This window comes from Xenopus tropicalis, chromosome 5, assembly GCF_000004195.4.
Source record: "Xenopus tropicalis strain Nigerian chromosome 5, UCB_Xtro_10.0, whole genome shotgun sequence".
NCBI lineage: Eukaryota > Metazoa > Chordata > Amphibia > Anura > Pipidae > Xenopus > Xenopus tropicalis.
Genome location: NC_030681.2, coordinates 51,194,579 through 51,221,358, shown reverse-complemented (window position 1 = coordinate 51,221,358; position 26,780 = coordinate 51,194,579). Strand labels below are relative to the sequence as shown.

At 39.6% G+C, this 26,780-nt stretch overlaps 1 protein-coding gene across 2 annotated transcripts; it reads right to left on the bottom strand.

The window, feature by feature from the left end:
- Window positions 1-547: 547 nt before the first annotated feature.
- On the bottom strand, window positions 548-26,780 carry memo1 (mediator of cell motility 1). Of its 2 annotated transcripts, none has more exons than XM_012962879.3 (9): window positions 26,580-26,780; window positions 14,734-14,815; window positions 13,704-13,772; window positions 11,563-11,675; window positions 11,251-11,362; window positions 9,113-9,255; window positions 5,125-5,201; window positions 2,926-3,030; window positions 548-1,295 (listed from the first exon to the last, which is right to left on the bottom strand). In XM_012962879.3, exons 1-9 carry the CDS (start codon window positions 26,638-26,640, stop codon window positions 1,164-1,166), a joined length of 894 nt encoding a protein of 297 aa, XP_012818333.1. In that variant the 5' UTR covers window positions 26,641-26,780; the 3' UTR covers window positions 548-1,163. The 2 variants fall into 2 exon arrangements, with proteins under 2 accessions (XP_012818333.1, NP_001004925.1); NM_001004925.1 differs by lacking the exon at window positions 26,580-26,780 and adding an exon at window positions 19,912-20,089 and having other exon boundaries at window positions 702-1,295.

The window sequence follows — 26,780 nt, the reverse complement described above, 5'->3', positions numbered from 1 at the left end:
TAAGGCTGATGCCACACCAGGCGTAGGGCTGATTTTTTCGGCAAGCGGAAAAACGCTTGCCGAAAATTCAGCCCTACGCCTGCTACTTGTGCCTGCACCCGAATGAATGAGATACGCTCGGGTGCAGGCACATGTAGCCGATATACGCATGAAAACACGAGACTTTGCATTCTCACGCGTTTTCATGCGTATATCGGCTACATGTGCCTGCACCCGAGCGTATCCCATTCATTCGGGTGCAGGCACAAGTAGCAGGCGTAGGGCTGAATTTTCAGCAAGCGTTTTTCCGCTTGCCGAAAAAATCAGCCCTACGCCTGGTGTGGCATCAGCCTAAGGCATGAGCAGAAGATGCTGGAATAGGTTTTGTGCAGGTCCTACAAAAGCAACATTTTGCGGGTTAGGGTCAGGTGCGGGTTAAGGTTTGGCGTGTTACAGTCAGGTGCGGGTTGAGTTCTCCACACATCACTAGCTTGCATCACTGCAAATGCCAAATGTGGTAAATATTGTAACATTTAGTAATAAAATATTAATTAAGGAACACAAACAGTTGGAGTTGGTTGTGTAGCCCTTTATTAGCAACTAAAATAGAAGGTATTTGTTGTACAACACTGGTAATAACAGATTATACAGGAATTGTATTATATTCTAATACAGGATAAAGGATAAGTTATAAATGCATTTCATATTAAAAAGCTTCCACCTTTTTTTTTTTTTTTTGTAATATACTTTTTTTTGTTTTTTTTTTTTTTAATTTTTTTATTTTCAACTTGCAAAACTATTCTGAAAGCTGAGTATATGTGCACATATCTGCAAACAGTGCAAATTTAGGTTATGGTAAAGGCTAACTTATTCCATGTAACTAGCATTTTTGTGTTGTCTGCCACCACGTTTCTTTATTACAGTTCCGTTTTACAGATACTTTGACACAACTTTACTTCTGTTACCGTTACCAAGAAAGCATTTCTTTTAAATGGAATCAGAAATTAAGATAGGACTACACCTACAAAGAAAGGAGGGGGAGGATTTCAGTTGGATCAAGGTTCCACTAAACCCATAGAACAGGTCATTACTGGGCCAATACTTGGCTATGACCCCATGGACAGAAAGAAAAGGTTTGTGTCAACTTTTGTGTTATAAGGTGGCATCCCTGAGACTTCAGTGGCTCAATGCACCACTAGTGCTCCAGCAGCGTAACTCACGGAACTGTCCTGCCAGCTGCGACATTGGCTAGACTGAGCATAATTTAAGAATGAGAAGCTCATGTTGACTCCATTCTTCTGAAGTTCTGTTGCAGCCTATAAAAACAGACAAATGTGCAAAAATTAAACAGTGGCCAGTGAACGATTAGATTCCCTTATTCCATTTTTATGGAGTACAAACTTGCATAAAATCCTGTTACTTTAAATATATTGCACCCTCTGGTAAAATGCATTGGATCCTCATCTGTCAGATAGCTGACACTGAGCATACGCAGTTGAAGCCAGTCCCATGCATGCTCCAGTGTGCAAGATCTGACAGCAGAGGAATCAAAGCAGTGCATGATGGTGCCTTTCAACCCCACCCAGCATTTAAAATGCTGGTAGGCACTAATTTATTGTTCTAAAACTAACACCCTGCCTTTCTCATCCTCCCATTACTTGCTCTACAAGTGTTGTTTCATCTCCCTGGGCTGTTCTGTTCTAAGGTTAAAAGACCTAGTTGGCTTAGGCAGGGGCGCTTCTGCCATGAGGCGAGTTGAGAAACTCGCCTCAGGCAGCAGAAGCGCCCCAGTTACAAGGGGCGGCAAAAAGCAGCTCCTGGTAACTTTAAGAGCCGAATTTCCGGTTTTTAAACCGGAAATTCGGCTCATCTAGTGCAGAGAGCGCAATTTCGCTCTCTGCACTAGCGATCAGACCGCCCCCGGACCCGCTCCTGCGCTGGAGAGGTAAGCGCTGGGGAGCGGGGGGCGGCATCCAGGAGCCGCCTCAGGCGGCAAGAGGGGCCCAAACGCCCCTGGGCTTAGGCACATTTTAAATCTGTTCTCCAGCCTGGAAGGCCATTGCCCTGATTCTTATCATCATTATTACCATAAAGAACATTTATCCCAAGGCTGCACTTTTATTGTAGTAATTTATTAATATTTATCTTTCTATTTATTCAGGATCTTTTTCTATTCATCTTCTAGTCAGTCATTTGTGCCAATGCCTGGTTGACAGGGCAAATGGACCCCAGATAACCAGATAACACTTTCAATTTCAGACTGGACTACGGCAGCATAAAACTTTGGGCTTTGAAATGCCACAAGCCAGGCTCTGCCTAGGCTAGCTAAGGCTTTGACTTTATGTTTAAAGGGGAATTCTGGGTTCTGAACCAAAACACAAAGAAACCCCTAATATACCTATGACTGTAATCTGTCAAAAAGTATGAATAAATACCATTTTATATGCTGAAATCCAGCTGCAAAAGAGTTCTTCTCTTTCTGCGTCATCTAATATCCTGGCAGGGGTAGAGGGACTAAAACACTGATGTTACAAATTGTAACAATTTCTCCACAGCTTACAGGGAGCATGCAGGAACTACATAACCCACAATGTATTGCACTGTGATGTTCCTTTCCTTACTGACATCACATGTGCAGGGAATTATTTGGAGGATGCAGGCTGAAGGCAAGGACTGGACAGTTGACTATTGTCTTTTTGTTTTTTGAGTCTCAAAGTAGTCAGCCAGATCAGCAGGAGAACAGGGGGGGGCAGGCTTAGTTAACTGTTCCAAACCATATTATTACATTAAAAATCATGAAAAGGCTGCATATTTTTTAATTGATGTATATTGCAAAGTTGCTTGAAATTATGTTTACTTTCCAAAAAGCTTAAGCTGTGTTTGGGTGGAATTCACCTTAAAATAAAGTTTAAACCCAAAAATGTGACTTACAATTAAAATACTTACATTTAATAAAACCCCAATGGGGTGTCTGCCACATATAGTGTTATGGTATTTCTTCAAGTAATTGCTAAATTGTACAGGATCTAATTGTTCTATAATGCCCATACCCTGCAAAACAGCAAAAAAACACACACATACACAAAGTTACATGTTATGCCGTTTGTAATTGGACAATATACAGCAAAAGTGCCATTTTACATTTTTCAGGGGACCAGGAAAATGTAAAATCAGGTAAATGCATAAAAAATGAGGGAAAATCTAAAACCAGGGGATGTAAAATGAAAGTTTTACAGCAGTCGTACTTAGTAATTCAGCATTGGGTATCTGTGGTAAATGAAAATGATCATCTAACTAAAACAATGACTCGGCTTTTGACATGCGTAATTAAGGAAAAGGGGATTAAAGGGGTTGGTCACCTTTAAGTTAACTTTTAGTATGTTATAGAAGGGCCAATTCTAAGCAACTCTTCAATTAGTCTTCATTATTTACTTGTTATGGTTTTTGAATTATTTACTTTCCCCTTCCAACTCTTTGCAGTTCTTAAATGCAGCAAAAAAAACTATTGCTCTGTGAGGCTACAATTTCTATTGTTATTGTTACTTTTTTTAACTTTCTTTTCTGTTCAGGCCCTCTCCTATTTGTATACCAGTCTCTCATCCAGACCACTTTCTGGTTGCTAAAGTAACTTGGACCTTAGCAACCAAATAGCTGCTAAAACTCCAAACTGGAGAGCTCCTGAACTGAAAATGAAAAAACTAAAAAACTTCAGATAATAAAAAATAAAGACCATTTGCACATTGTCTCAGAATATTACTCTCTACATCATACTAAACGTTAACTCAAAGGTGAACAACCCCTTAAAGCAGGGTGTTTTTATAAACTGAAATAAAATTTCCAATATTTATTAAAGGAGACATACTGGATAAATGGAATAAAAGACTAATTTTGTAGGCAATTATGAATAATATACGGTGCTGGTTTTACTTTGGGCTAAAACTGAATACAGTCTGCAAAAATGGCCCCTTTATTGGAGCTCCCTATAGATCCTCTCAGGTATCTGTCAATGTTTCAAATGAGGGGTGGGCGTGTCCTAATGGTCCCTGCCAGAAGCACAGTAGGAGGGGGATAGCCAATCACAGCCCTGCACTCACACAAGCAAAGACAGGCTTCAGTTCCCTATCGGGTCAGCCTAGCTGCTGATTGGTTCCTGCCCTACAATGCAGTGTACTGAGAGCCGCCGGCTCCCCTGCACATCCAGAGAATTCAGCCAGTGGAAAGTGGGACAGATGGGCAGGGCTAGTAAGGTTTTGGGGCAATTTCTCAATAAATCAGTCTGAAACACAAATTTTTAAGCCACAATCCTTCTATATTTAGAGGAGTATAATTCTCTGGTACATTCTTAATTTTTATATGATGTCTCCTTTAATAATAAAAATAATAATAATAATCTACACAAAATTTGGAGCACACTATAGGCCCTTTTAATTAATGCCTTGGACATTGCACTGAGCCCAATGATGCAGTAGTGGGCACAAGTCAGTCCATTTAGATTAGACGTTTCCTAAAATTCTAATCTTTTACAAGTTCTAAACATCTTGAAAAATTATTTGTTTTTGCCAGTTCATTAAATGTCTCAAGTTAGGCTCTCATTCTTATGTAGATATCTATAATACTCCACTGATGTTATGTAGGTTATAATGTATATAGTGACCCTTATAATATAAAACACAGAGGGACAATCTGGCAGGTTTTCAGTGCAAAATTAGGTAATTGTACTTAGGCTGATGCCACACATGGCGTAGGGCTGATTTTTTCGGCAAGCGTTTTTCCGCTTGCCGAAAAAATCAGCCCTACGCCAAGTGTGGCATCAGCCTTAAGGTGCTTAATGTTTATTTAGCATTAAACTCCTTCAGCTGAGCTTAAAGAAATAGAAATGTACACATTGTTCTATAAATACAAGTATGACTGCAAGTTACAGGCTCTGGAAGGGTTTTCAAGAACAAGCCATTACAAGAGAATTGGTCCCATATGGAGGAAAGTAGACAATAATTATGTCACACAATGCATACTGTATCGCTGGACAAGGACATGCCTACTGGTAAACCAAGGAGAGGAGCTGCTTACAGAGATAAAGAAAATGCAAAGCTTTGTATTCATTGCAATATTTCCTGAATTTAAAAAAAAAAAAAAAAAAAAACTTACCATCTTATCTAGATTCTCAATTGACCTATAGATTTCTCCTTGAGATTCATCATAATATGTGTAACGGAATCGTTGCCCTGGAGAAAGAGAAATGCGTTTTTATTTTTATCTTGTGCATGCATGTTACTTAATACTTACAAAATATTACATTTAATCTTGCCTTTAGTTGATGTTAGCTTTTAAAGGAGCTTTTAACCTTCCCAGACAAAACCTAGATCCACTGCCCTCCATTAAGCCCCCTCCCACTTTATTACAATGAAGTGTCTGTTTGTAAAGCTGACGTATAGAGCTAAAAGACACCATCTTTGGATCAGTTAAGCGAAACAGAGCTTGCTGGCACATGTGCAGTTACAGATACTCTGGAAATACCTTCAACTGCGCATGCCCCAGCAAGCTTCATGTTGCCAAACTGATCTGTACAAAACCCAAAGATGCAGAAGATGCCACTTGCTAGCTCTGCTGCATTATTCTGCATCTACAGGTGAGCTTTACAAACAGGGACACTTTTTATTGTAATAGACTCTGTGGGGAGGGAGCGAGGAGTGGTGCTCAATGGAGGGCAGTTCACGAGGGCTTTTGTCTGGGGGGGTTTAGTTCTCCTATAAATGTACAAAAGGAGAAAAGAAGATGCACCCAAAACGATTTGCTGGTGTAAAAAAATACCTCCAACCTGTTTATTGCAAATTGCACATACAGACCACTCCACAATATACAGGTTGGAGATATTTTTTTACACCAGCAAATCATTTTGTGTGCATTTCCTTTTCTCCTTTTGTGCTCTTTGTTATAGGCACCTAGCCAGGTACATCTGGTGGATCTGCACCAACGGATAATGGACGGAGTTAACAAGGAACCGTGAGTGTATGGACTTTTTGTGTTTGCTCCTATAAATGTAGATAGTACAGGTTAGATGGGGTGAGTGCAAAACACCTTATTATACATACTGTTTACATTTGCATTCACAGTTTACCCAAATCATAAAATATTAGATTTTAAATAAAGATATCTTAACTTTCAGGTTTTGTCATATTTATAATATTGCCCTTGTTCTTTCTAAGCCTATAGAAAATAGCTAGGAATCGCTGCCCCTAATTTAAAAAATAATCAACCGTTTACAGCTGTTACCTAACATTCTACTATATTTAAAAGGAACAGTAACACAAAAGAATGTAATAATAATAATGTACAGTTGCCCTGCACTGGTGCAACAGGTGTGTTTGCCTCTGAAAGACTACTATAGTTTATATACACAAAGCTGCTGTGTAGCCATGAGTCCAACCATCCAAAGAAGAAGGTTACTTAGATAACAAATAAAACCCCATTATATTCTACAGAGCTTATCTGTTATCTGCTATGTATCCTGTGCCTTTTCTCCTTTTTCTAGTTTGAATGGCTGCCTCCATGACACAGCAGCTTATTTATATAAACAATTTTAGCTTTCTGTAGCAAACACACCAATTTTACCAGTGCAGGGCAACAGAAAAATATATCTTAATTACTTTAAAATACTTTCATTTTTAACTGTTACTGTTCCTTTAATGATTTCAGAGGACTGGGCTTCTCACTCACAGCTCAGAGGAAACACTGAGCACGTGTACTGTCTCTAAAGCTGGCCATACACGCACCGATAATATCGCACAAAACCTTGTTTCGTACAATATTCGGTGTGTATATGGCAAGTCGACCGATATCGCAGGAAGCTGCTGATATCGGTCGACTCGCCGATCGGGCCAGTTAAAAGATTTTGATTGGGCGCCATAGAAGGCGCCTGACCAAAATCTGCCTTCAGCGCTGAATCGGCAGAAGGAGGTAGAAATCCTATTGTTTCTACCTCCTTATCTGCCATTTCAGCCCTGAACGGTTTGTGGCTGATTGTACGATCTTTCGTGCGATCGATGTTTGCTTATTGGGATGCATGAATAAGGGAATCTGATTTTCAACAGGGCTAACAGGAAGACTAACATATCTTTACTTGATAAAGAGCCTTAGTGCTCGAAACATGTTGTTTAAATAAAGAGATCTGGAGCTTTTAACCCTGAACAGTACGGTTACCTTCACTGATTGAGTTATTAAGTAGGCATTAAGGGGTTATGTAATAAAAGGCAGAATTTATTGGTAACTTATTTAAAAGGAAACACCTTATTGGCTGTTATGAGTTATTGCTACCTGGCAAACTTAGTGCCTTTTATTACATATGGGGGTATGAGAATAACATACATTTTTAAGGTTTTTAATTTTCTGTTCATAGGTATTTTTTAACTTTGCTTGCTTTTAGAAATGTTTTATTCTATCCTCTTACAATCCTACATATCTCATCTCAAAGCCAAGGATAGTGGCTGGCCTAACAAGTAATTTTGGACAGAACTGGATAACTATTCAAGGAAAAAGCACTAACTATCTATTCTAATATATAACCGACTTTTCTCTCTATTATATATAATTCTCTTCAGACAAGATGTGAAACAGTCAGATTTCAAACAGATTTTAGTAAAACATTAGCATTAAAAGAAAGTAAATGCCAACTGTGCTGAGCACATAGTAACACACAAGTATATGACATGAAAGTTGAAATAGCTTAAAGGAGAAGGAAAGGCTAATAAAGAGTTATTCTCAAATGCAGGCATACCTTCAGTTGTCTCAATAGTGCCCTTAAGTCTCCCCATATATCTCCAGTTCAGAAGATCAGAAGCAAAACAGGAAAAAAAACCGCTGAGCAGGGTAGAAAGATTCCCATAATGCATCGCTCTTTTCCAGGACTTGGAGACTTACTATTAAAGGCGGCGCATGCGCACAAGCAGGCGCGCTCCCCCTAGCGTCTGGTTATGAGTCGCTATTTGCCATTAGAAGCAGCAGCTGGGGCCATTACAGGATGCAGCCGGCAGGTGCAGAGGCGGAGAGGCAAGCGAGGAGCGGGGACGAGAGGACACAGGTACAGAGAGGGGGAGAGGTGAGCAGGGGTGAGGAACGTGTCGGCTGGCGGTGCTGGGACGGAGAGGCGAGCAGGGACCAGAGGACACAGGTGCAGGGAGGGGGAGAGGTGAGCAGGGGTGAGGAACGTGTCGGCTGGCGGTGCTGGGACGGAGAGGCGAGCAGGGACCAGAGGACACAAGTGCAGGGAGGGGGAGAGGTGAGCAGGGGTGAGGAACGTGTCGGCTGACAGGTGCTGGGGCGGAGAGGCGAGCGGGACAAGAGGACACAGGTGCAGGGAGGGGAGCGGTGAGGACTGACAGGTGTCGGCTGACAGGTGCTGGGGTGGAGAGGCAAGTGGGGAGAGGAGCAGGGATGAGAGGACGCAGGGAGGGGAGGGGTGAGGAACGGTGACAGCTGACAGGTGCTGGGGGGGGGGAGAGGCAAGCAGGGAAGTTAGTGGAGCGCCATGTTTAAAACATGGCGGCGCAGACAAGGAGAAATAGTGTGTACATCGGGAGGACCGTACTGGGCAAAGAAGCATTTTTAGAAGAAATGATTTCAGCGTTCAGGTAGGGGCAGGGGCCCTCTATTACATACTAAAAAATGAGTAAAACCCTTTCCTTCTCCTTTAAAGTCAAAAGTTACTTATGATAGATCATGCTTTGTAGAAAAGTGAACTAACAAGTTCTTAAAGGAAAACCAAACCCTCCTTACAACCTCAGGCCCTCCACCCTGCACTGCCCATTTCTGTCAAAAGTGTCCCTATCTTTGTAATTGCTATAAAAACCCAGAGAAGCACAGTGAGGTTGACAAGCCCCATCACATACCACTTTGGATTTCCTTCTGTCAGAGCAAGCCAGCTGGACCAAGCACAGCAGAATCTAGGTCAGGATTGGCTTCAACTGCACATGTTCCTGCATGCTCAGAGAGTCAGCAATCAGAGAGAAGAGGATATGGAGTGGCTTGACAGGGACACTTGACAGTAACATCGGTTTTGTGACTGATAAGAAGGACTGAGTTTAGAGGGAGGGTTTCATTCTTCCTTAAAAAAGGTAATTGAACTAATAGTGTTACTCACCCCAGTGGCAGAAATCTGATGAGATTACAAAGAGGTTAGTAGGATCTGCTAAATATTTGCTAAAAAGTTTCCCAAATTCCTGCTCCTTTGATTCACTTAGTGCTCCGACCAACACAGGAACGATGGTTAAATCATCCTTATGGCTTGAGAGGGAAAAAAAAAAAAAAAGATTGGGAACAATGAGTAAAAAAAAATAAATAATTGTACTAATAGATAAGTTGGACAGAAATGTACCGAAAATGCAAAATTGTGTCTTTATTTTGTGAATTCTGTTATTTATTCATGAATCAAGCCTGAACATAAGGTAAGCCTATGCATAAGTGGGAGAGGTAATTTGCCCACAGTCGATTATAAGGCGACACTGAAAGGGGCAGAAAAGAAGAGTATCCTGGTAGTAACTCACAAGTTAAGTATAGAAGTATATGAAATGTAGTGTACAAATCTAACACCAACAATCATTTATATCTGAATGTATATACTGAATTGTTCTTAGTTTTATGTTATCCATCTATACAGGCTACTCTATATGGCCAAGTGTCCAGAAGATACTTTGGTGCCTATTTATTAACAGCAGAGACAAACATTACCGGTGATGTTGCCTATACCAACCAATCAGCAATTAAATTTGAACAGTCACCTACAAGTTAGAAAATAAACAGCAAAGATTGGTTGCTATGGGCAACATCACGGGTGATTTGTTTCCAAAGTTAATAAATATACTCCTTTGTTGAATGATCTGCATTGCCACTGGCCGTCTAAAGATAGCCTAATATTATCCAATATGGGGAGCTGCAGTGAACAACTTTAAAGGTCTGGGTCATTACTGTACTAGGGCTGCTAAACCACTAGATGGTAAAGTAAGTTCTGAACATAAAATACAGCATTTCCTTACATTCTTTATTAGTCTTTAGCTCTCCTTTAAGCCTTCAGCTTCTGTTGAAAGGGTTACTACTGTTTTATTATAAATATATATTTCCCTTGAGACAAGATATTAAATGGTCATAGTCTGAATAGATTTTAATACATAAGCATTAAAAGGAAGTTAAGGTTAATGTGCTGAACACATTACCTATAAAAGCTAAAATAGCTAAAAAAAAAAAAAAAATGTATCCACTCTCATCTCAGAATATCAATTCTGTACAGACCTTGCTTTGCAAAATAGGCCATTGCCTAAACTGTTTCTTCAAAGTGGGAAGTTATTAGCCGAGGGCTGTGCCATAAACCACAAAGACAGACCCCGATGCTTAACTACCAAACTTTAGAGTTTGTATTATACATTGAGACATATTTGTCTATCAAATCGTTTATCATTCCAGAGGATTCATTTTCACTTCTCCAGAGTTGGCGGTGCCCTTTACACCACTCCAGCCAATGCTTGCCATTGCTCATGATAATATTAGGGTTGTGTGGAGTTTTGAACTCAGCATTTACTATTCCAAGCGATGACATTAAATTTATAGCACTGAACAATTGCTATCTGACAGTTTGTGCAACTAAAGGTGGCCATACACGCACCGATATTATCGTACGAAACCTCGTTTCGTACGATAATCGGTGCGTGTATGGCATGTCGGCGAGTCGACCGATATCGCAGGAAGCTGCCGATATCGGACGACTCGCCGATCGGACAAGTTTGAAAATTTTGATCGGGCGCCATAGAAGGCGCCTGACCAAAATTCTCCCTTCAGAGCTGAATCGGCAGAAGGAGGTAGAAATCCTATTGTTTCTACCTCCTTACCTGCCGATTCAGCCCTGAATGGTGTGTGGCGGATCTTACGATGTTTCGTGCGACCGATGGTCGTACGAAACATCGTCGGATCGCCACGTGTATGGCCACCTTTACTGTTTTGCAGCTGAACTGCTACTTCTAAAGATTTGCACTGTTTGTATGCATTGGCATTTTAATGAATCCAAACCACTCTACAAGCTCTTGCAATACTTATTGCTTCACAACCTATTTAGAGGGGTCTTTACACATTATGTCTTTTTCCTTATAGGAACAACACACTAAATTTAAAAAATATTTTTAAAGAACAAACTAGCAAGGGCAATAGCTAGAAAACTTAGTTCTCATGTAACAATGCATTCTAACAGTGATGCTTTGAAATACCCATACTATATTAAATGCCATATTATACCTTTCCATTGTTTTAGCAGTGTAAGGTAAATGCATTTCAATGCTGTGCTCATCTTCATCTGTTTGTAGTGACATTCGTTCAAACATCCCTGTCTTCCACAAGTCTCCGTATACTGGAAAGATACAAAGACACCTTATACGAAGCTGGGACATCCTACAATATATTTGCATTGAAAGTGGAACCTGTAATAAAGTGTAGCAACAAACATCTAAAGTAGTATACCAACAATCCAGAAGAATACTCCTATAAATTATCATCTCAAAAACAGGATCATTACCCATGCATTTTACAATTATAAATATTCAGACATACCCTTTTGATCAATATGAAGATCATATAATGGTGTTCTATATATATCAACAGTGGAAAGTGCACATCTAGAAAGAGCCACATGGTGGGAGGGTCCAAGAATGAAGACCCTTCTCCTGTAAAAGCAAAGGAAAACTAAAAGAGATCTGACATGGTATTAGCAAATCAGCAAATACCTAACAAACTTTCCCATTAAGGTCAAGAACACTGGAAAGGAGTCTATGGCATACTCCTGACACCTAGAATTTCTGGCCAAACTCATCGTTGCTTAAATGGGATGAGATGTTATGTTTTTGGAGCACAGTGTAACTCTGCAACATGCTGCAAAGTAGGGGCATGAGAAGGAGCCAAAATGGAATAAAGTACAGGTATGGGATCCGTTATCAAGAAACCTGTTACCCAGAAAGTTCTGAATTACAGGATTACAGTCCATTATAAGCAAATTGTTGATTTCCTTTCTCTCTGTATTAATAAAACAGTACCTTGTACTTGATCCCAACTAATATATAATTAATCCTTACTGGAAGCAGAGCAATCCTATTGGGTTTATTTAATGTTTAAATTATTTTTCAGTAAACTTTAGGTATGGAGATCTAAATTATAGAAAGATCCCTTATACAGAAAACACCAGGTCCGGAGCATTCTGGTCCTATACCTTTACTATGGACTGCCCTTATATATATTAAGGTATCTCTCTCCCAAAATGCTCGATGAGAGTGTGAATATGGAAAATAACATGGGTGGTCTTCACCAAAGCTGCAAAAGCCAGTAGAGGTGTTGGTATTGGTAAATCACCCCCTGTGTAAAGGGGTGGAGCAATGGTGAGCTCTCTGTCCAGAACTAGGCATCAGGAAGTACTGTAAGCCAGTGCAGATGACGTATCTGAGAAGAAAATCTAAACAAACTGTGAAGTAAATATTTTTACTTCTTCTGGACTAAGTTGCCCTAAGTAGCTGAAGCATCTTCAAATAGCAGGTTTCTGTATTCAGACTACCAGTGGGAAAGTCTCTTTTGCTGTTTATTTTTATGTTTTGTGACTTAAAATACAGGTGCATATCTGCTCAATAATTACACTGGGTATTGCTGGTATCACTACTTGTGCCACAAAATCATTTATGCTGTTGGCAATCCTATAAGTGCTGTCCTTGGCCCTGTATGTTTTAATTGTTGTGCCACCCAGGTTTTGTTGTTGTATGTGGTGTGCACCCACTGGACTACTTTATATATCTATATAATTAAAATGAGAAAAAACTCTCTACCAGTTCACTTCAGTTTAACCTTGCAAGTCTGCGTATCTTGCTCAGCAAAAATGGAGCAGTAAAATACACACACAACTGAAGAAAATGGCAACCTAACCTTCCTGTGGACAGATGGAATTGGACACAAAATAAAATTAGCTTGAAGTTAAAAACACACCAGCCATGTTCTGTGTCTAAGACGTGCAGAACTCCTGCTGTGCGAAACGCGAGATCTGCCAAAAAGCTAAATACTACCTGCTGTGCTTCTTTTTGTTTAGTGTTTGTTTTTATGTGTTTCCTGTTCTAGTGAAGGTTATGATGCAGCACTTTTATTTTAGAACATGTCTGTGTGCTGTATATTATTTTATTTATTTGTATGGTAACTCTTTATACAAAGTATGAATGTAGATACCTCTTATATTACAGCAGCGTTAAAATGCACACCATGAAAATCGTGGGCATAAGGGGTTTGCTGGTGTACGCAATGGGAATCCAGACAATTTTATCACTGTTAGGCTGTTGCTAAACTGTAGCGTTCACAGTGCCACGGTGACTCTACCAAATAAATAATTGCTCGGTATGGGATCCATTATCTGGAAACCAGTTATCCGGAAAGCTCCAAATTACAGAAAAGCAATCTCCCAGAGAGTGTATTTTAATCAAATAATTCACATTTTTAAAAATGATTTTCATTTTCTCTGTAATGATAAAACAGTACCTTGTAATTGATCCCAGCTAAGATATAATTAATCCTTACTGGAGGCAAAATATTCCTATTGGGTTTAATTAAAGACCCCTTATGTGAAAAACCCCAGGTCCCATGCATTCTGGATAACAGGTACCATACCTGTATTAGTTTATCAATGACCTATTATATTAAATTATCTTAAGATACAATATACTTACGTGACTGAAGGGTCTACTTGTTTATAGGCATGAGCAGCACATGACCCGCAATAAGTGTATCCTGCATGACTGCAATTTAAAATAATAATACATTTACAAAATGATGACCCATATCCAAACAAAAAAAGTAATATAATATGCTGGCTCTTTGTCCTTTAGACCAATGTCATCAGTTACTGCAGTTAATTTTAAAATAATCACAAAACATCTAATACGGTGAAACAGACTTACAACGAATGAATTAAAAGCAAGGGCCGTGCACTCATATAAAACTAATTGGAATTATTAATAAAACAAGTAGATACATTTATTAAGGTTAACTGTTGGAAATAAAAATATGATATGCATATAAAAAAAATGTGCTAAATGACACATTCACTTAAAAACCAGGATGGGCAGACTGAGGCCCTCGAGATGTGACTGAACTCCAGCTCCCAGTTGTCCACCAGAACAGTCAGTCCATATAAAACACAGACACTTCTGCTCTATATTCTAATGTTAAGGCTGAGAAACCCTCTCATGTGGCATTCAACTAAACTGACATAATATGTGCATTATTAAAACACTCAATATAAGCCATATCACAGAAGTTTTCATTAAAAGGGGTGGTTTACCTTAAAGTAAACTTTTTAGAATGTTATAGAATGTCCTATTCCTAGCAGCTGTGCAACTGGTCACTGACCCTGTCAGCCAAAATATCTATTGCTTTGTGAGGGATCAATTATACTTTTATTGGTACTTTTTATTACTTATCTTCCTATTCAAGCCTCTCCTTTGAATTTTCCAGTCCCTCATTCAAACCACTGCTTACCCTAGCAACCAGACAGCTGCTAAAAAATAACACCGGAGAACTGCAAAAATTCTAAATGTTTAAAAAAAAAAAAAAAAAATGAAGATCAAATGCAAATTGCCTTAGAATATTAATGTCTACATCATAGTATAAGTTAATTTAAAGGTGGACTACTCGTTTAACGGTTAGAGGGGACTTTAAAATACGGCAACTGGAAAATAATTAGCTGTTATAACTTACGGGGCAATGATGGCTCTTGCAGGTCTCTTTGAGGTTTGTGCTTGTGATAGCCAGCCGTCTAGTTGTGCACTCAACTGGGATCCTGCAAGAAAACCCCAGATAAAAGAACATTACAAAGGCAATGAATATCAAGCATTGCTATTAATGTGCCTTAATCCTGGATACCTTAAAACTAAATGTATTTTACATTGTTGACAAAGAATACACAAGAGATTTACTATACACATTTTCATTGCTTTCCACAAATACTAATTGCATTAGGGAGCAATACATATGTATACAAAGACCTTCTTGACCTCCTCTGGTGAAGCACCGAATGGTGCGAAACGCGTTAGGAGAGTGGGCACCATGAGGCACTTGGATGTACCTTTCCATTGTTTGGTATAGCATGTTTGCTTTTTGAATTGTTTGTTTAAATTTTGAGCCAATAAATGGTTGTTTATTTCACTGAATAACTTGTTGACTAAAAAGACCTTCAACCAATGGTTTCATAATCACAAACTGTAAACTTACCGTTTAAACTTTACAATTATATGAACATAATCGATTGTAAGCAAATAGACTGTATGTTTAAAACTTCTAAACTTAAGCATATATTTATTTATTTTCACATTTATTATAACTATACGTGTTTGTATTTAGGCATTGCCAGATATACCAAAGCAGATATACTCCATTCAGTTGCTGAACTACCATGACAGTGGTTCCTTCAGCTACAAAATATGTAACGTTGGGAAAAATAAAGGATTCTGAAAGTGCCAGACTATATAAACTGCTACACAGACTATTGTTCCATATGCTCACAATACCCTTATCGGTTTCTTATGTAAGCTGTGTGGACTTATGATGCTCATGTTCGGCTAAAACATGCCCAAAAGTTCTAAGTAGCAAATTTTTCTGGTAAATGATGCCAGAAAACACAAGTGGGTTATAGAGCTCATTTACTTTATCTGAAATTATTTTAGTTGAAAACGATAGCATTTAGCTATATGCACAACTTCTGACTGACATCCAGATGTCTGGTTACCCTGCAGTTAAAACTAAAGCTACATTGGTATGCACTTATAAAAGCTAGACTGTAACCTACCAAATTTCATGCTTAATAAAAAAAAAACATCAAAATAATTTTCCAGGTATTTATAGTATTTAAGCTTGGATAAAAATATTTCCATGTTATTGTAGAATGGCTGCCTGAGTTGGCAAAAGAGGAGCATAATGATGGCTTCAGCAGAAGGTTTCAAATATCTATCCTAAATTCAGCTACTGGTGCTAAAGGCTTTTTCTTTAGCTTTGCTGCATATAAAGCTTTTTGATCACATTAAGTGCAACAAAAAACACTTCAGAGATCTTTTAACAGGTGACAATTGCATGAAAATAGGCAGATTAAAGCTGACCATACAGGATTTGACCCTCTTCAGGCCAAGTCAGCAGCTTATTTGCCCGAGTATAGGCTTAAAAAATTCTGTAGGGACAAGAACCGCATTGGCTCTTTGATCTGGTCTCAACAGCCAGCACTGGCCTTTGTCGTGATCCAGCACAAAGGTGAACCCTGTAGGCTCAATCCTTGCCAACCCAGTCTTGCTCCCCACCAGGAACTATCTGTGGGTGCTCACGGACACACTCTTCCTCCTTGAAATTGTGCCTCTGACCTCTGAAGGCACACTTTATATCTTTTTTAATTAGGATTGTGAATGATCAAAGGGAGAAAGAAAAGCATCACACACATATTATATATACAGGTATAAGATCCCTTATCCGGAAACCCGTTATCCAGAAAGTTCTGAATTACGGAAAGACCATCGCCCATAGACTCCATTATAAGCAAATAATTCCAATTTTTAAAAATTATTTTCTTTTTCTCTGTACTAATAAAACAGTACCTTGTACTTGATCCCAACTAAGATATAATAAATCCTTATTGGAGGCAAAACAAGCCTCTTGGGTTTATTCAATTTTTAAATAATTTTTAGCAGACTTAAGTAACGGAGATCCAAATTACAGAAAGATCCCTTATCTGGAAAACCCCAGGTCCCATACCTGTATATGCAAAATTTACCAACCTAATACACCACTGAACACCAAACCGCAAGGCTACATATGGCTGGTGATTTTTTTGCACTTGAAATGTGTGTTCAAGGTGCACTGCATTCAAGTGTACTTTTAAAGTAATCATAAAATAACACTGTTTTTCGTGTGGCGAAGCCTGGCAATGTATGGCAAATTTTGGTGCCATCTTTTAACTAAACATAATATATAGGCCCCATAGTCTTTATGCCTCCAAGTCAGAAATTCAAAAATGCTTTGAGGCCACTGGGAGCAACATTTGGTGAGCAACATGTTGCTTCTAAGCCACTGGTTGGGGATCACTGCCCTTAATATATAAGATAATATGTATTCCCCTGTATTAAGCACAATTATGCTGGTCAAACTGAATGTAGAGTGGACATTTAAACATTAGGCTAATTTCAGATGAGGCATCGCTTGCCGAAAATATCGCCATCCGCCTCCTACCTGTGTCTGCACCCGAATTAATGAGATACGCTGGGGTGCAGGCACATGTAGCCGAAATACACATAAAAACGCGAGAGAATGCAAAGTCTTGCGTTTTTATGCGGATAACGGCTACATATACCTGCACCCCAGCGTATCTCATTCATTCCGGTGCAGGCACAGGTAGGGGACATATTGTGCGGATGGCGATATTTTCGGCAAGTGTTTTTCCGCTTGCTGAAAATATACGCCATACGCTCGGTGTGGCATTAGCCTTACTGAACCAAAAACTGCAATCAATTCACTGGTAAACATATATTGTTGACTGCAAACAGGAGTGTGCATGTGCAAGATGTAAACGCTAAAAAACAAGTTGGATTCATGCAATTTACATACGATCAAGTATAAATTACTGTTTTATTATTAGAGAAAAAGGCAATCATTTTTAAAATTAGAATTATTTGCTTATAATGGAGTCTTTGGGAGATGGCCTTTCTGCAATTTGGATATTTCTGGAAAACAGATCCTTTGTACCCTATTCTTTAATTCAGGTGCAACTGGCATATTGGTACACAGTGAAGTAGTACAAGGAAGTGCAAGTATTTTGCTGAATAGCATTTTGACTGTCGCAGTGCTGATCCCAGCTCAGCACCTTGCGACCATAATTAAGCCCTATAATGTTAAAATACTATGCTCGGGCTGGTAATTTATAATGTATAGTGTGTTACTATGCAAAACATAGACATCATAAATTCATAATACTGCCCATAAATATATTTGGGTAAAAGTAGATTTGTCACCTGCAAGAACTTGAAGATACCTTAGCATTGGTGTCAGTGCGAATCCCCAGCGGCAAAACTTATGAATCGGGTAACTGCTGGAAAAGGTCATTTTCAGTGGATGCACAATTTATATGTTTTACCACTGATGATTCACACTGACACCAATGCTAAGATATTTCAGATGATTTGTCACTGGCAGGCAAGATATCTTTCCTTGGTCCATCACCCATATTTGCAATACTGGCAAATGAGGCAGCTTAACAGCAGCACATAGCAGTCTCATAGTCCTCCTTCACTGGTGCACCTGGTAAAATTAAAAAAAAAATAAAAAAAAAAAATAAGAAGACTATATATAATGCCCCTTTAAATTATAGCTTTTTTTCCCAATGGTTTGGATTTCTTTTTTTTTGTTCTGACCAGGAACATATGCATGGAGTTTGTATGTCATGCCCGTGTCTGATTGCTCCAGATGAAAATGGCCTAGTGTGTGCCTGAATGTCATAGAGAAATGTGACTGTAAGCGTTGCAGGAGCAGGGACTCATCAAAGTGATAAATAATCTCTCTGCCGCATATACAGTGCTGTATAAAAGATAATAATAATTACTAACAGTTCGTATTCTCCGACAAGTAGAAAAACACAAGTCGATCAGTATGTGGGTGGGTAATTTTGGCAAAGCCACCTGTGCTGCCGTGTTATTTCTGGGCAGGTTTGAATACCTGTCTATATTTCTATCTACCTCTATATATTTACATACATACGTATATGAATACCTGTCTATACACAGGGTTCTATAGTAAGAACATGATTGTTTTTCAAAGACAACAGGTTAGAGCAAATGAAGTAGCTGACGGATAGTTAGCACTGACACACCCAATTCTCTTCTCCTAAACACATCTCCTTTGTATTCTTATCTAGGAGGGATCAAATCCAATCTGCATCTTTGCAAGTCATTATTTTTGCCATGTACAGCAAATACTGACCTGCACATGCAAGTTGTCTATCTGTTAAAGATGCGAAAGAATGCCAGACCTAGAATTACACGCTGCCAGTCCTGGCAGTACTTAGAAACAGGTTTAGCAGTTATTAAACTGGGAGTACCAATCTAAAGAATAAGGTTTAGAATTATGCTCTTCCTCAATATTCAGGGCATCCCTCTGGATAAATACCATTTTAGCTCCCGATATCTAGTGGCATTAGTTACCATCATACCTTTTCACCCCCAATAACAGTTTCTTCAAGATACAATGCACAAATAACCCATGAATACGTTAACTCAGAATTTTTAATCCAGTCTCTTGTTGGTTAGATGTCAGGCTGATTGACACATGCTGCATCCCACAACCTTGGCTTCAAGCATAAAAGGGCAAAAAAAACAAACAAACCTTTATAGGTTTGTGGATAAAAAACAATGGAAAAGGACACTGTTGGTCTTATAAATATATCACTATATTACACTATCAGTACAAAGCTAAATTCCCCTGAATCACCACAGATTTATTTGCCTCTTGCATTACTACTGTAAGTTGCCTAAAAGCTCTCCCCACAGGGTATGGCCCCTAACAAATGCCCAGTCAGCATTCTAACAACACACATATCTGCTCATTCAACAAACCCTTAATATGGAAGTCAAGCCCATGGCCCTGCAGCTGTTCCTGAATTACAACTGACAGCAGGAGGAATGCTGGAAGTTGTAGTTCATTACCTGTCAGGCCACAGGTTGGATATATTTGTGATGGAACTGTTCAAACCTGTAACTGTAACAAACCATTACATACAATCATAACCATTTTAAAAACGCCCACCCGTCCCCATATTTTCTCACCTACCTACCCCTCCCTGTTTATAGCTTTCTTCCACTACTTTGCCATGTTTGTGAGCACCCCATTCCTGGACCCCCAAAGTACCTGAGGCAGTGTACCAGCTCCCAGCATGACTCGCCTCCCTGCACAGGGCTCGGTTGGACATCTTGGTGCTGGAGCCACCTATGTTGTTCAGTGTGTGACTGGGTTAAAGATACCAGACGTCGGCTTTGTCCTGTTTTTTCAGTCTGTGATTCACTGTCAGGCCGGATTTCTTTCTAAGTCTCCAAATGTCTAGTAATTTGCAGACGATCCCTAACTTGTCAACTCTCTTCCCTGCCTCTGATGTTATTTAGCCAATCATTGTCACTCGCCTCCCTGTACTGCCCCCGGATGTATCCGCTTTTACATTCATTCATCCAGATGGTGGTTGGGTTTTTTAAGAAATACAAAATAAAACCCCGAAAATGGAAGAAATTTCAGACGGTCCCTAACATCACACATCTGCCCGCCTCCACAGCTTTTCAGCCAATCGCGTTCGCTACTCCCCTTGAACGCCGTGTAACTTCCATACCCATAGCCTTTGCGTTCGCTTCCTGTTAGGAGTCGGATGGTATGGTTCCTCTGTGGTGACTCTGCAAGCAAAGGAGGACTGTGCTTATCCTTCCTTTTCTTTAAAATACACGATTCTTTGGTGAACAGTTTCTGGATAATGCAGTGCTCTCCATCAAATATAATGTTACCATCTTAATGTACTGCTGCTAAAATAAATCAACGCTATATACAGAGGCACCAGACCATAATCCGGAATTTAAGTGTGTTAAAAGAGTGTGCAGCACTACAATACAATTTGCAGTGTCAAAATACCCCAAGGCAACCAACTACTGGACCCCATTCTCTGATAGGGTTACAGAAAATGTGACTAATTCAACCTTGAGTTATTAAGTTTCCCAATTTAATTAGACATATATTTATAGGAGAGAACCTATACAGAAAGAAAAGTAACAATAACAATAAAATTGTAGCCTTACAGAGCAATTAATTGGCTGCCGGGGTCATTGACCCTCATTTGAAAGTTGGAAAGAGCCAGAAGACGACAAATAATTAAACTATAAGAAATAAACAATGAAGAATTTAAAAGTTCATTAGAATTGGCCATTCTATGACATACTAAAAGATAACTGAAAGGTAAACCACCCCTTTAAAGGGGAAGGAAAGGTAAAAAGTAAGCTTTATCAGTCCTCTATCCAAAATGTTAGGCACCCCCAAGTGACTTAAATCGCTTACCTTGTACCCCGGGCTGGTGCCCCTGTTAGGAGAAAACAGCACCAGCCCGGGGTACCTGTAGAGAGCGCTTCCTCCTTTCTATTCGCTCGCTAGCCAAGGCCTGGACTGGGATTCAAAAGAGTCCTGATAAGGAATAAATTCTGTGTGTGCAGATTCACCCACAGGCCCCCCTGACTCGGATGGATTCTGTTCTCAAGCTAGCCTTAAGGTGGCCATACACGCACCGATAATATCGTACGAAACCTCGTTTCGTACGATATTCGGTGCGTGTATGGTATGTTGGAGAGTCGACCGATATCGCAGGAAGCTGCTGATATTGGCCGACTCGCCGATCGGACCAGTTGGAAAATTTTGATCGGGCGCCATAGAAGGTGCCTGACCAAAATCTCCCTTCAGCGCTGAATCGGCAGAAGGAGGTAGAAATTCTATTGTTTCTACCTCCTTACCTGCCGATTCAGCCCTGAATGGTGTGTGGCGGATCTGAAAATGTTTCCTTCAACCGATGGTCGCACGAAACATCGTCAGATCGCCACGTGTATGGCCAGCTTTAGTTAGCCTTGAAGACAGACTCACCTATTTGGCAAATACCTTTCTGTGCTGTAAACAGATATATTTTTATGTGTGTACACTGGTAAACTGGTAACGCCTGTACTCATACGTTTCTCATGACATATGCTACTTTGTCACAAAGTCTATATAAACCCAGTGCTGTCTTTGTTCTGTAGTTCTATCTGTTGCTCAGAACCCACGTACGTGTCTAAAAAAAACCTTACTTATTTACCTCAAATTACTTTTGGTATCTGAAATTTCCAAAACAGTCCCAAAGAGCCCCCCACCAGCCCACTAAATAGTGGCTGTCCTTGGTATCTAACAGAAGCCCCTCTGGCATTTGCCAGAATACACATGTTGTAAGTCTGGGACTGCTGACAAAAAATCATGATTGGAGAATAAAATGTTTACAGGAGAAAAGGACAAGAACTTGAGTATTTCCTAGGAAGTTGTGATCAAGGGGTATGAATTAGGATGACTAATTGCTGTTGTATACTAGCAGCCTTGGTGCCCACAGCACTACTAAAAACTAGTGCAGTCTGTACCTGCTGTATGCAGGTAATGTAAATTAAGCACTGACTATGCAGCGAGACTATTTTTTATAAATCTGGTTTTAAAGATGACAATCTGACAACCCTAAAGATTGCACATATTAATATACCTTTGTAATATACCTTTGAATTTTGCAGTATGTCTGTCTGCTATATTAAGCCAATTAATCTGGTTTAACCTTACTGATAGAAGAGGTATATTTACTGATGCAATTTGTTTGGACTGGCATACTGTTTGGAGTTGTTAGGGACACTTTAAAGAAACGCTTTAAAGAAAGTTAAGTCACTTTTGAAAGGTTCCAGCAGAAAAGCACAATCTATTTCTTTTACCAACTATATTAAAAATCACTTATGTCCTCTGGCAGTATTCTGACTGAAAGAAGAAGGTACCTGTATCTGAATACTAGGATTTATAGAAGCAACAAAAAACTGCCCCCCCAATACCACAGTCTAAAGAAGGTACCTGTATCTGAATACTAGGATTTATAGAAGCCACAAAAAACTTTCAAAGAGCTAAATGGTAGTGATTAATACTCACAGGAGTTTGGTGGGATTTAGAAATTCTCTGAATTTGGATTTCTGGCAACTGACATAATGCATAATGCCAGTAGACTGACAAACCACTATTGCTGATCACAAGAAATTGACAGCAGAAAGCTTATCTGGTAGCAGTACAAGGTGCTGAAGTGGCTCTTCCTATCCAGCACTACAATCATCCTGTGGTCTCTGCAGGCTTTCCAGGAATACTTGTGTTTGCTGATAGCAAGAGGTGCTGGACACATTGGAGTAGGTGGGCATAACAAAGTGCTTGTTTGCCCCTCTGTGTTTGTTTTGCTCTCATCCTTTGAATTTCTTTTGGTTATCAATTGACAAACAATTAAAGGGTAAATGACAGGTCACACTGGATTTCCTTAATGCATCTTCATGCATCTCTGACACCATCTTTTATTTAATTCATACTCTGATCAAAAGGTTTTGCATTCATATCCATAGAACCATTTGGGGCAATTCTTGTGGCCTGTCTATGTATATAGTTAGGAATGTCGGAGCTTTTCAGCAATGCTGTAATCAGGGAAAAGAAGGCAGGTATGGACTCGACATTCAGTAGGTAACCCTCTGTTGTGTTGCACTCCAATTTTTTAACAACTGGTGTGCTTCAAGAATTTCTGCTCTGTTTGGTAGATGTGGTTCTGTTCTTCTCCTTATTTTTCTGGAGCTGTGGAACTTGGAGAATGATTCATAGTAGTGGAATAAAAAAATGTTACTTCTTCCTGGTACCCGTGGTCTGGTAAAGCTTCTTCTTAGTCACTGCAGCATTTCTTTGCTTCTTGGTTTCTAGCCTTTCCAGAGTCCAGTACCATGGAGAGTAGCTTATGTGTCACAGTGCTTATTTTTTTTTTAACTTTTTTTTAATCTATAGACTTCATCTAAGAAATACCTGTACTTTCCATGCAGTTTCTCAGATATTCTGTAACGGTCTACTTCCTTTGTGAAGGTCTACATGATTTTACCTGACAAATCATATATTTTATCACCCTATATAAATGCTTCCCCTGACTGGTCCTAAATGACAGTTTATAAAATTCCTAACACTGTAAGGCTAAGACTGGGTGTTTATTGTACCTATACAAAGCAATATAATACAAACTGCTTATTGCTAATGTGCCCTATAATAGCTAAAAATCCATTGACTTTACTTGGGATGTTACTTGGGAATGTAGCATATTTTTGTTTTGTGCACTAACCTGTTTCAGCTTGTCAATAGAGAATATCATTTATAGAGCTTTTTGGATAACTTCACTGAATGGTTCAATCTAGTTCTGGTAGATCTGACACTTATTCATCTGAACTACCACAAACAAAAGTTTCTTCGGAAACAGAGGGTCTGTAAAAAGGACCCCTCTTTAGACACAGTTTTATGTTTTAGATATGCAATTACAAAATAAGTAAAACTTTTTATAAAGGGTCTGTGAAATTTCTCCAAAGGGCAATAACAGACAGGACACTTTGTTGCCTTTCAAAATACACAAAATACCTTTCAATTTGCGGCAGAGGTAAAACATTTAAATAGCTTTATTGCAGTGGGTTAACAGGTCACTAGTTAACACAGTGTGGCCATATGTGATGTAGCCAACTAATTAGAAGGCAAGACAGTGTAGGTACATATGCTATACTGCAGATCTTTGTATCATTGTGTACAAATCTGATGCAACTGAAGCACTGCCTAGGGTAGAGTAGGTCATTTTATTTATCAGTGGGGCACCCTCCTTGCCCAGCGAACTTGACTCTGCTAGGGGTCAGCCTGCCTTACAGGATATACAGTAATAACTGATAAATGTTAAAATTATAAAATGTTAGGCACCCTTCAGTGATTATAGTTGCTTACCTGATACCCCTAACCTTTGGCAACCCTATTTTCAACATAGTTTTTCCCTACCACTGACCCACTGTAGCCTCTGTGCCAGACTCTAGCTCTACTGCTGATCCCAAAACTACAGTGTACACCTGCCTTCAAGTTTAGCTGAAGGGAGTGTAAAGGTGGCCATACACGGGCCGATTGTAGCTGGTGATATCGGTCCCTTGGACAGATTCGGCCACCTTAAGATTAAGGCACTGATGTAAATAGTATCCTCTGCTTATCAGTGTTTTGTACCAGTGCCAGTTTAGCATGAAGGCTGTATCTAAAGGAAAGATTCAGAATAAACAAAACAAGAGTCTGCCATCCAGAAGAAAAGGGATGCAGGGGAATGATGCTGGTTTTAGCAAAATTTACATGTAGGATTTTAAATCTAAAACAAAGAAAAGTGTTAGTATCAGTTAAATATTTACTGCTCATTAAGATCATTAAAATCAGTGTTTATCCCACAACAACAGTTGCCAACTGCTTCACATTTTCATGAACAGTCTGTGTGTTTACTTCTCAGTACTGTGTATTTTGTTGCACTGGGTTTTAAAAGTGACCATCTCTCACTCTGCAACTTACCAGGTGCATGACAGATACACCTAAACCAGAATTAAAAAAAAAAAACTTATGGCATCAGCCCTTATGAATAAGCATTGCTTTCTTGCAGTGTTTGGGTCTTCTGTTTAGTTCTAAAATTTGGTGTGGAGTTTGAAATAACGCTAGGAGTAATAGACCCAATGGCTGTTGGGGTGGGGTGTGAGAAGATAAATAACCAGAAAATACATTATTATAAAATAGGCTCATTTTTGCTCCAGGAGACAACTGCCAAAATAAGACATTGAAAACAAATTTCCAATGAACAAATGTTAATAGTTTTCATTGAAAACTATTAAAAGCAGTGTGTTTCCCCTTTACTACTGTCTGCACTGTTTGTCCTGACTACATGTACCACTTAAACAATGTAGCATTAGTAAGCTCTCCCCCAGCCAAGACTCCACTTTCCACAGTGCCTTTCTTGTACACAGATTAATAAATATTTAAACAAGGAAAATCACAAAACTATGCATCCGCAAGTTGGTGTGTTGGAGGGCTGAATATTAAGTGTTGCAAGGGTTGGTTATCCACAGTCCCACCCCACTCATGACCCCTGCACACGCTACAGCAGCTTTGGCATGCCTCCTCTGGACATCTGGTGGCTTTCATTTATATACTCACGCCTGCCCATTGTAGCCCATCTGGGTCGGACCCAGGTATAAAAAAAATGATGGCATGGCAGGTCAGATCTGGCATGGGTTGGGTTTGGGTAGGTAAGGGTCAGACACAAGTTGACTTTTTGTCAACCTGCGCATCTCTACTTATAAATAAAAACAATTTTTTATATAAGAATATTTTAATTTGCTTAGAAATATATTTCCCCTTGTAAAAGAATATACTACCCCAGATCTCTGTTAAGGTGGACACAGTTAGTCACTTGCACTTTCTAACCGATTAGCCCATAACAGAGTGTATGAGGGGCCACACACTGTATGGCTGTTTTCTATTTTTCCAATCATTTGTGTAAGTGTATAATCAATTAAGCAGCAAGAAGTGAAGAAGAGTTGCGGTTCCTCTCAATGCATCATCCACTGGCTGACTTAGTGCATCAAAAGATTATAGGACCCACCCAATTCCTAAACTGACCGATATTCATTGTACATGGAGATCAGTGGGCCAGCACACACGTATAGAGTAGGGCCACCTTTACAAATTACCACCACATCTCATCTGTGCATACCCCTCCCTCGAAGACGTCAACTGGGAGACAAAGAGGAAACAGATACATGAAACAATGGTCATGGAATAAGGTCTTTAGATTCCTGGAACATATTACTGTCTCCATAATGACATGCAGTTAGCTCCAGATGACATCTGGTTCGTCTAATAAGCTTCCTGCCACAAATTTGCCATATTTTGGGCACCCCCATGCCTACACCCCAAAGTACCTGAGGCAGTGTACCAGCTCCCAGCATGACTCGCTTCCCTGAGCAGCGATCGGTTGGACATCTTGATGCTGGAGTCGCTTATTGTGTACAGTGTGTGACTGGGCTTAGACGTCGGCTTTGTCTTGCTTTCTAATCAGTAATTCACTATCGGCTGGATTTCTTTCAAGTCACCCAATGTCTTGGGAATTTGCAGACGATCCC